The 11,009-nt window shown below is 46.3% G+C and overlaps 1 protein-coding gene across 1 annotated transcript; it reads right to left on the reverse strand.

The window, feature by feature from the left end:
* Positions 1-309: 309 nt before the first annotated feature.
* On the reverse strand, positions 310-7,562 carry CALM1 (calmodulin 1). Its single transcript, XM_049612327.1, has 6 exons — positions 7,353-7,562; positions 4,539-4,569; positions 3,478-3,621; positions 1,203-1,309; positions 638-773; positions 310-454 (listed from the first exon to the last, which is right to left on the reverse strand). Exons 1-6 carry the CDS (start codon positions 7,353-7,355, stop codon positions 426-428), a joined length of 450 nt encoding a protein of 149 aa, XP_049468284.1. The 5' UTR covers positions 7,356-7,562; the 3' UTR covers positions 310-425.
* Between the last annotated feature and the right edge of the window lie 3,447 nt (positions 7,563-11,009).

Consider the following 11,009-nt stretch of genomic DNA (forward strand, 5'->3'; position numbering starts at 1 on the left):
CTAGAACCCATCTGAAACAGGTTTTTTTAAATTTGTTTTTTCATTTTTCGTTTTTAATACAAAGGCCTGACTGTGCTCAATCGTCAAGCTGCATGCATGAAAAACTGGCCAGCCCAAACAGTGTAGTAATCATTAGCAAATGGAACTGCAAGGAGTCCACTAAGTGCTTCCTTATCGTTAAGGTAGTACAAGTATTTATATCGTAAAACTGATGTGTAGCGCTTCATCTTTAGGGGACAGGACCACCAACCAATACATGCAGATTTTGTGTGTGTGGACAGAAGGTACTTTTGACATTCAGTTTTGCTATATAGAAACAGAATGAGTAAATGAACTTTTTTTTTTTTTTTTTTTTTGCAAGAGGTAAGTAAAAGATTCAATTTGATTCTTCTAGAGGGGGGAAAAAAGGAGTTGAAAGTAGGTCTTCACTTTGCAGTCATCATCTGTACGAATTCTGAAAAGACAAATAATCATAGCTTTTGGTTATCTTCAAAAGTAGCTTTCATGAACACGTCAGCTCTCTTCTGCATTAAAAACAAACCAAAAAAACCCCTGTCTAAGTGAAGCAGTTAGCTTGTTTACAGACACCAAAGGGAAGTCTATTCAAAACTAAGCTAAGGAAATTGTAGTGTTTTACCTTCATAGTTGACTTGCCCGTCTCCATCGATATCTGCTTCTCTGATCATTTCATCTACTTCTTCATCTGTTAGTTTTTCTCCTAAGTTTGTCATGACGTGACGTAGTTCTGCCGCACTGATGTAACCGTTGCCATCCTGTGAACGTGGAGCCTTGTTACTGACGGCGGCAGCTAAGCGGGTCTGTGACTTCATCATCCCCTCTCCCAGTACTGCTGCTTCTGCATACAGCCTGCACATCTCCGGTCCGGCCCCCTCTCCCCGCTTACCGACTACGTGCATACACTCAGCGAACCCAGAGAATGCAGGGGCTTTGCAAAAGCTAACCAACTGAAAGTGACAACCAAGAACTTGGCTCAGAACTCGCCACTACTTACTATGCTTACTCTCACCCAATAAGATGGCTGCAGAAGTCAGGATATTTGAAAGTGAGATAACAGGGCCCGGCAATTAGCTTTAAGTGTGCTAACTAGGGAACAGATTGTCAGAGCATTTAGAAACGATCGGGGGGAAAAAAAAAAAAAAAGCCATATGTAAGTACCGTCTGCAACACAGATGCAGGGTTACCTTGTCAAAGACTCGGAATGCCTCGCGAATTTCTTCTTCACTGTCTGTATCTTTCATTTTTCTAGCCATCATAGTCAAAAATTCTGGGAAGTCAATGGTGCCATTACCTTAAATTAAAAAACAAAAGCTCACATAAAAGAAATGCTCCAGTAATGCTACCTGGCAGTGATAATCTTAAAAGCACTTTACGGAATGGTTGAAGCCTCACTGGCACAAACTGGTAAATTATTTTATTAGGTAAAACCATTTATAAGTCTAAACTGTTTAAACACTGCAGGGTAATTTCACATGATTCATGGTAATTCAAACTAGCAATCGGTGCCCAGGATATCATTTAACGATGCAAAGGAAAGTGCACACGTGGCCTCTTGACCACTAATGGGGGGGTGTACAGGTCGAGAGAAAGAGCACAGCTCCCTTCCATTCCTGAGAGAGGCTTTGGAGAGCGCTGTCCCCCTGAGTGAGGATGACCACTCCGACCTAACTCTGCCTTGGCCGGTGATGCTGGGAAAGGCCCAGAACTGGCCTGCCAATATAACCAAACGTTCTCACAGAAGAAAAGAATTACGGGAGGGGAAAAACTGACTTTGTTATGCCACAGACCATAAACCATCACAAAGTCTTCTCCAGAAAATGTTTCTCAACCACATTATAAGTCAACTGATCTTTTTCTCTCCAATTCCGTATCTTTGTTTGTTTCCCGTTAAGGGCAAGGCTCAGAAGTGTTTTCATAGCTCAGAACCGTAAACATTTAGGAAACAGTGTCAGAAGAATCTGTTCTACAGCCAGTATTCCCAACAACTTCCCCTCTAAAACGAAGAGTTACGTGAACCACCTCCAGAGACGAGCCACCAGATTAACAGGGTAACTTGCATTAAATGGAAACAAAACTAGAGGAAAAAAGCCTTAGGTTTAGGTTAAGTACTCATTTTCACAAGCAAGTACCTTTAAATCAAAATAGTAATTCAAAGACCCCTTTAAGTCATTTTGGCCTCCAAAATTTTAAAGCATCAATGACATTCACGCAAGACAAAAATTATTTGAAGTGCCACCTCCTAGCCATGCAGAGAAGACGTCCTCAGGCATTACACTTATTCATCGCAAAGTGTTAGATTCTGTAGCCCCAGACAACTTCTCTCTCCTTGTTCCATACAATCTAAGGGCCCAAAACACTTTGCCAGTTGCGAGTCCCTAAGCAGTTTCCCAGGCTTCACATGAAACGGGAGGCAGCCACTCCATGTTCCCAGATGGCCTTAGCAATCAAACGCAAGAGAATTATGAGCTATATCCTTTCCAAAACAACACTAATATGGATGAAAACTCTTTCTGAAGTAGCCCAAACGGGCTGAAACCACTTGTTAAAGAGCTCGCCCCAAACCCCTGCTTCTAAATGTGATCAGACAAGTTTAACTCTACTTTATCACCTTAGGATACCACATTTGTTTAAATGGCTACTACACCAAGCCAATCATCTAGAAAAGAGTCTAGATCCAAACTGTTTATTCTTGGCTCATCTTTTGAAAAATTACCCATGTTCTACAATGTTATACAGTACATGTATATATGGTTCCCACAAACACATGGTTTCTTTTTTTTTTTCAAGAGGGGAATGCTCAGAAATTGTTTACTGATGGAAGTGAGCAAGATAAGGTCTACTCTCCACTCTTCTAGAGTCCAGAGAAATGGATGACCAATTGGTGACCAACTGTTACGGGGGTTACTGCTTGTTCCTTCTTGCTCTGCACCTTATTTATCTTCTTCTTCTAGTAGATTCTATAAATCTACTCCGTACAGTCACCAAGCACCCCATCTCTCCAAGCTTCACGTGATCTTCAAAATTCTCTGGCACAAACACATCCACAGCTCACGCCTGTACTCAATTCTAAGAGTGCTCTTTACCCACCTTCACTTCCCACTCCTCGAGAGACAGACAGTAAGCTCTTTTAAAAGGTCTATAGCTTTTTTTTTTTTTTTTTTTTTTTTTTTTTACTTCCCCCACAGGACTCAGTGCAGACTCATGGGCCAGTTGATAAAAGATTGAGCTGTAGGTCACGGCAAGTAGAAAAGAACAAATCAGCGATCTGATCCAGGAAATGTTCTAGACAGTGAGCACAGCCAAAGGCAGGCCCATAATCTTCTATTTTCCTTGTCAACGGCTGTAAGGCAACCACTGCGGTGCATGTGCTTTGCTCTAGGGACCTGAAAGACAATCTTGTGACATGTCTGAACTTGCATTACACAACGCTGGCACTCATTCATAGGTCTAAGCCCTCACCGTCAGCATCCACCTCGTTGATCATATCCTGCAATTCGGCTTCTGTTGGGTTCTGACCCAGTGACCTCATGACGGTTCCAAGTTCCTTTGTTGTGATGGTACCATCGCCATCTTTGTCAAATAGGGAGAAAGCTTCCTTGAACTCTGAAAACAAAAGCGTACCCTTTAGAATGAACGTCTTTATCCAACCCAGGCACAGCACACACTTTCCTTGGGCTTGCCAAAGCAAACCGTCCAAGTTTGGGAATTATCAGAAACTGCCTGGTCTTTATCTGCTAAAATAAAGACCACAACAGTCCTATTGGACTGGCCTCCATTCAGCAGTCCATAAAGCAAAACCATAGTATTCTCACGTTTTTCAAGAAAACTAAGCTTAAACACACTTAAGTTAGCCCTCAATCCAATCTGACAAGTGAAGATTGGTCAGCAAGTTCCCTTCAGGCCCCTTCCTGTTAAATTTCTACAGCCGTAAGAACTCCTGGTTTCATAACAACATGAAGCGGTTCCTAGAAATGTACAGTCCCAGGTAACCAGGCTGTTCTCTCTACATGGCACTTAACATCTCAAAGGCGTATTCCTGGTTTCCTGAACAGAATCATCCTCAAAAAAAGTCCTCCAAGGAACACTAAAAGCTAGAATCTAAACTAACTCCCTTTCCAATAATTATAGTAGTCCTAACACTCATTTTCCCATTTATTTTCAAACAGCAAGCCCAAGCCTTCACGGTGAATTACTAAAAGCCCCGTGGCATAAGAATTCTAAACTCCATTTGCGAGGAGCAGGCTCAGCGCCATCTCATTACGTGCGGAGCCCTGAACACCAGGACGTTCAGTCAAACACTCCAGGGCGGAACAAGTATTCCCACCTCCACTTCCTTCCACGTTGCCTCTGAAACACTGGCAAGGAATTCACTCCTGACCTAAATATCTCTGCATATTGTTTCCATTTAAATCAATTCTTAGAAAACTGCTCAGATTATTGGGGGGGAAGGGTCAGAGAAGCCACCCACACAGTCGTGCCTAGTTCTGGTCTACTGGAACCCCCTGAAGTCAGCAACTTACCAGCAATCTGCTCTTCGGTCAGCTGATCAGCCTAGATAAAGAAAGAAGAGGTTATAACTCAATGCACAAGAGTTGACTGAGGGCAACATAGTTTTCCCAATTATACTTTTAATATTGACCTTTAAAAAAAAAAAAAAGACAACCATCCCCAAACGGTAGCACTACCCTTAAATGAAACCCATTTTAAAAACAAACGGTGACAAAGAAGTGACAACACTGTACTTCAGGTTTTCTTGGCTGGGCCTAAGGCAATGTGCTGAGGTCTCCCTAAGGAAGGGTCAGTTCATAATTTGAAAAATGGCACCTCTAGCGGCAAAAGGCCACACCGCATAGGACGCAGCCACAAGCTCTGAGAAAGAAGAGCGCCACCTACTGCGCCAGGGACACCGCAGTCCCCCCTTCCATCCAAGGATCCCAGTCTGAGGCTGCTGTCACCACAGCCAGGATCGCGTCCAGGGGCAGGCTTTTAGCGCACCTTGCGCATTGCTGCGGGAGCTCCAAAATCTCCGAATAGGCGTTACGTAATGGCATTGGAGTGGATTAAGAGGCTTTTAGATCTATTTTATGAGACACAATGAAGTGGAAAAAAATAAATTTACGGCAATGGGTTACCCCACCTAACTTGATTTCCGTGTAATAAATGCTTTCTGTTTAAATTAGGCAGTTATGTCTTAAAAGCCTACCATTTATTATGGCTGATGCCCTCACATTATCTTTGACGAAGAAGCCAGGAAAAAAATGGAACCATCCTACAACTGAGCTGTTACAAAACTGCAAACGTTAAGTACACATAAAGTACACAACAATTGTAAGACTACACCTTCTCTCTTCTGGAAAAGAAGTAGCTATTAACTTTGCCAGAGAATATTTACTCTACCAATCTACCAAGAGCTGCTCATAATAAACACACTTTACTTGAGGTGGTAATGGCCATGAAGGTACTTCTCACTTGTATTGTCTGATCTCTGCAACACGGAACCTGTGCCTCCAGCCAGAGGAATTTGAGAATGCAAGGAGAGCTAATATGTATTTTTATTTTAATGAAGGACACCACCTAGTGAAGCCAGTTACAAAGTAAGTTCTAACAGAAAGCTAACCAAGTCATGTTTACTTGAACTCTTAAATGAAAACTTTCCCAATAAGAACGTTCCAATTTATTTATTTGGGGGGGGGGAACTTATTTTTTCAAATTAGAATTGGGTCTTCCTTCCTTTCTACCCCAGTCACCGGAAGATGGTTTTCTTTACATCGAAAGAAGGAGACCCGATGATTTATGTAACGTCAGGACATCTGTCTTTGTACAACAGGAAGCGGTGCCACACCTCGCAAGAGAAGCTGTCACCTTATTGGGGGAGCACAGTCCCACCTCACCGCAAAACTCTCTTGGAGAGGTTTCTGAGATCCATCATCAGCCTTACTCCACAAAGAAATACCCGCCCCCAAATCGCTTTGGCCTAGGGGCAAAGGTGCCCTGAACCTCCCCACCCCGCCAAGCCAGAAAACGCTGAGAGTGATGTCAGCCCTGCCCGCCCAAGGGAGGAAGGGGGCTGTAGAAAACACACCCGGCGAGGCGCACAGGCGCATCTGGCAATCTAGAGGCCGCAGAGAAAGCGGAAACGTGGAGGGCATCTCCCTGCGGACTGCAAAGTGGCTAGGGGCCAGGCAGGGGTGCGTGCCCCGCGAGCAGGCGGGGTGCGGAGGAGCGAGGGGGCCCCAGGGCGGAGACACCGCCCCTCCCAGACCAGGGCCACCCCCACTCCCACCCCCGCTACGGGACCGCGCGGCGAGAGGGGGCCAAGCCCGCCCCGCGCCTCCCACCCGCTTCTGCTCCCCCAGGCGGCGAGCCCGCCGCGCCGCCGCCTCCTCCTGAAGCAGAAACTTTGCGTCTCTAATGGAAACCGAGCCGCGCGCCAGCTCCCTCCTCCCCCGCCCCCCCCCCGCCCCAATTAGCGCGAGCCGAGCACCTCCCGCGGGAAGGGACCTCCCGACGTACTGAGGATCACGCACGCCTTCACTACTGCACTGGGTGGGGGGGGCTGCAGGGGTGCGAAACAGGGAGACACGAGCCCGGCCACACCGCAGGGCCCCGCCCGGGCGCAGTGCTGCCGGCCCGCCGCTTCCGCCCTCTCCGCCCCCCACCCCTCGCCTTCCTGCCCCCACCCCACCCTTCCCCGGCTCCTTCCTTCCCAGCCCACGCCCGCGCCGCGCCCCCCGGGAGGGAGGAGGGAAAGCGGCTGGGCCAGAACGCGCAGCACGGTCGCGGGGTGGGGGAGGAGGTAGACGCGGACGGCGCCCCCAACGCCCCGGCCCGAGCAATGTGCGCCAACGGCTAGCGTGGACCCATTCATTCTCTGCAGCCCTCCCGACCCGCCGCCTCCGTGCCCCGGGCTGAAGGCGGAGGGGAGTGGGGGTATAGAGTGCCCGGCCCCGCCCGGCTCCCCCGCCCCCCCCCCACCCCGGGCCCCGGCCCAGGCGCAGCGCTGCGGGAAGCCCGGGTGCGGCGCGCTGGATGCAGTGGTGCGGGGCTGGGGAGAGGAGGTGGATGCGGAAGGCCCCGGTGCTGCTGCGGCCAGAGCCCCTGCCCGCGCACAGCCCACAGCCAAGTCCAGCTCCAAGAGGGACCAATATTTAATAAGAAACCCTGGCCGAGGAAAGCGACATGCAAATCCGAAATGCGCCCTTCTTAACCGCAGTTGCTGCGTAACACCCGGAAAAAAGGACCTCCCCTCCACCAAAAGGGGGGCTGAACTAAAAATTTGGGAAGAAATCATGGGCAGAGAGCTGCTATGCCGCCGTTGACCACTCCCGACCTACCATGGTGCGAGCGAAGGGAGGAAGAGCAGAGGGAGCGAGGGTGGCTGCACCAGCGCAGAGGCTGTGACGGCGGGGGTGCCTCCGCTGCTGCTGCTGCTGCTGCTAAGGCGCGGTGTGCGCTCAGCGCTGTGCCGCTGCCGCCGCCCGACTGCGAGTAACGGCGCCGCGCCCTCGAGGCTCTCAGCACCACTGCCGAAGTGCGAGCCTGCTCCCTGCGCTATATATATGGAGATCCGTATCCCTCCGCCACGACCGCGGTTGCCTCGCGCCGAGCGGCCCTGCGAGAGGCCGGGCCTTGCCCGCTTGGCCCCGCCCCTACCGCGCCCCGCCTCTCGCTGCACCCGCGCGCCGGCTGCGGGCCGAGGCTGGGGCCCGGGACTCGTAGGGTTTGGAGAGAGGCGCGAGGTCGCCGGGCAGGGGCAGAGGCAGGTGAGGGGTGGTATCCAGAGACTGACATCTGGGGACGCTCAAGGGCGGAGTGTTTGCGTAGCCCCGACTTGGGACAGCCCAGGACTTGAGAAGCTGTCTGCCTCTCGCCCCAGCCCCACCTCCACCTCCACCTGTGGGACACCCCTCCCCCCCGCCTCGCATCTTTTATAGCTTGTCGGGAGCAACCAGGTCACCCTGGCCTTGCGCCCCTGGGTCCCCAGCTGGTCACCCTCCGTTCGGGGAGCTTCAGGAGGTCCTGGGGCAAGGGGCGGCCGGCCGTGGGAGCTGGGGACAGAGGAATTGACTGCACACCTCAGCTGCCTTGGGGAGGGTCTGGAAGGGTCATGGCAGTTTTCCTCGCGCAAGAAATTGGTCAGATTTTTTTTTTTCTTTTAAAAAAAGTGAAGCAGTTTCTGAAACAAATGATGTATGCTTAGTTGCTAAATCTGTGTCATGCTCATATGCTTAGCCAGTCTTTTAATGTTTTCACGTTTCCACTGAATATTTTTTGTATGCCTGAATAATATCTCTCCCTTTACTGTTTTTTTTTTCTATGGAAAATATTGTTCATCCTGGCTCCAGTCTTACTGAAATTAATGTACCTGTGAATCTTCCATAGACCTTAAAACCCATGCTTTGATACATTTTTAAAATTTTCCTGGTCCTGAGAAGGCTCAGACCTTTATTCATAAATCCATAAAAACAAAGAAGGGGAGAAAATAGGCACTTAGAATCTCCTAGGTTAGAGCTGGAACAAACAGCAAATTGACTCTACAGTGCAGTTGGATAATATTTTAATGTACAATCTTGATTATGTTCCTTTCTTAAAAATATTTTATCTTTAAATTTACTAATGTTTTCAATTTTTCTGTAAACTAGAAAAAGGACAATTTCAGTTAATTAATTTGAAATCAGCACTTGTAAAAATCTTGACAAAATGCTGCAGTTAGTTTTCTTGCCAAGGCAGAAGACAAAATTTGATCTTTTGTTTACAGGGCCTGGGCAACAGTTCCAATTTATCATTTGCTTACTTAATCAGAGAATACAAAGTGTGTAATTGACAAACTCTGCTAGAAAGGGCTTCCCATGGTTATGTTTGTTTCTGGCTCTGACAAAATTTGCAGAAAGATATTTTTTAAAAATGAAAAATGTTCAGGCACATTGCAGATGCCACAAGACTTCTGGGATAACCTCTTGTGAACTGTTCTACCAGGTGTTCCTTTTGAAATGCTGCAGAGAGGGTGAACCTGCTGTTCAAAGAGCCTACAGCAGGGTGCTTGGGTGGCTCAGTCAGTTAAGCCTTTGACTTCAGCTCAGGCCATGATCTCGCACTCTGTGAGTTCAAGCCCGGAGTCTGACTCTGTGCTAAGAGCTCAGAGCTTGGAACCTGCTTTGGGTTCTGTGTCTCCCTCTCTTTCTGCAACCCTCCCCCGCCCCCCACCTCTCTCTCTCTCTCTCAAAAATAAACTTAAAAATTCTTTAAAAAAGACTTAAAGAGACTGCAACAGCAAGCCAGGGAATGGTGGGATGGTGTTGCCTTCTCTCTGCAGACCAGAAAGATATGATCTGCTTCACAAATCTATCAATCATCATCATCTTTCTCCCCCATCTTCTACCCCTCCCTTTTCCTCATCTTCATTGTGTTTGTTCAGGTTTGTTCACGGTGGAAAGCCTGAGTGGGAATAAAGTGTATATATTAAGGGGAGAGTTGGAAATAGGAAGAGAGAAGAAGAGGCACGAATAGAAAATCAATGTAAAGAATATTCCGTGATATGGCGAGTTACAAATCTCAATGGCCAAACACATCTTAAAAATGCTTCATTGCTAGGGTATTTGTATTCTTTTGTCAGGTTTTTCATATAGTATTTAGTGAAATACATTTTAAAATACAGTATACATCGTATAAGTAAGGGGAACAGCCTTAGAAATGAATAAGTAACAGCCTAGAAATGAAATGTATTTAATTATTAAGGATTCACTAGCTTCTATCTTCCATTCCTTATAATTATTGTGGTTAAATTGCTACAAGCCATGGTTTTTCAAATAATATTTTGAAAATCATATTCTCCCACTGTCCTTTAACCAATTTCACCCAAATTAAATACTTTGAAACTTTTTCATGACTTTGCTTGCTAAAACCTATGCATTTTAGAACCCTTTTACTTACTATAGTACAATTCATTATTCTGATTCTTTATGTTTTACTAGCTTAAGTTCTGTGTTAGTAATTTCATGTATCAAAGCACATCTCACCTTTCAAGTCTACTCGGTTTGTAGTGAGGTCATGCTTTATTCAGTTTTTTGGCTAGTTTGACACACTGAAATATGAGGTCAGTGACTTGCCCAAGATCTTACTATGAGTCAATGATGGAGCATAAAATAGAGCATGGGCCCTTGCACAGGGGCTCTAATATTAGATTATATACTTGTGAAATCAATATCTGGAAACTTTAAACATACAATGTGAAGGATCTGCCTCATTCATGAAGCAGATTCTTCTCCCTAGATGATCACTGAGTTTTCATTAAAGTCAAATAGATTCTTTGAAGTCAATAAACTTCTTAATTTATGGAGAGATCAATCAGGAAAACAAGCCACATTATTGTGATACCGTAATTTCCTGAGAACCCAGAACCTATGGAGTATTTCATGATGTTGAAAGGAAAATGGTTATTATCATTGTTATTATTTAAATAAAATAATGTCGCATGGAAGTTAAAAGAATGCAGCCCGAGCCAGGAATCTCAGGTTGGAATATCATTTCTGTCATTTCTGCCTGAGTAACCACATCACTCCACTACTCCATCACTCTGTCAGACTGAGTCTGATGGTAAGAATACAAATGTAAAACTCGTACATACTCAAAGATAAGACAAAAGTTTTGGACTTGATCTATAAATTCCTTCCAGCTATAAAACCCTATGCCTGAGATTATAATATATATGATTATAAAATATACATATCGGGGCGCATGGGTGGCTCAATCAATTAAGCTTCCGACTTCGGCTCAGGTTATGATTTCACGGTTTGTGAGTTTGAGCCCCGCATCAGGCTCTGTGCTGACAACTCAGAGCCTGGAGCCTGCTTCAGATTCTGCATCTCCCTCTCTCTCTCTCTCTGCCCCTCCCCCACTTGCTGTCTCTCTCTCTCTCAAAAATAAACATTATAAAATGATAAAATCAAATCATTTTATTTTATAAAATGATAAAATCATTTTATTTTATAAAA

The sequence above is a fragment of the Panthera uncia genome (assembly GCF_023721935.1).
Source record: "Panthera uncia isolate 11264 chromosome B3 unlocalized genomic scaffold, Puncia_PCG_1.0 HiC_scaffold_1, whole genome shotgun sequence".
Lineage (NCBI taxonomy): Eukaryota > Metazoa > Chordata > Mammalia > Carnivora > Felidae > Panthera > Panthera uncia.

What these genes read in the sequence shown, in the direction of transcription:
- CALM1 (XM_049612327.1), bottom strand. An exon ending in CATTCCGAGTCTTTGACAAG is followed by an intron (nt 774 to 1,202) that starts GTAACCCTGCAT and finishes CCACGTTCACAG; the next exon opens with GATGGCAACGGTTACATCAG. An exon ending in CGGGCAAGTCAACTATGAAG is followed by an intron (nt 455 to 637) that starts GTAAAACACTAC and finishes TTGTCTTTTCAG; the next exon opens with AATTCGTACAGATGATGACT.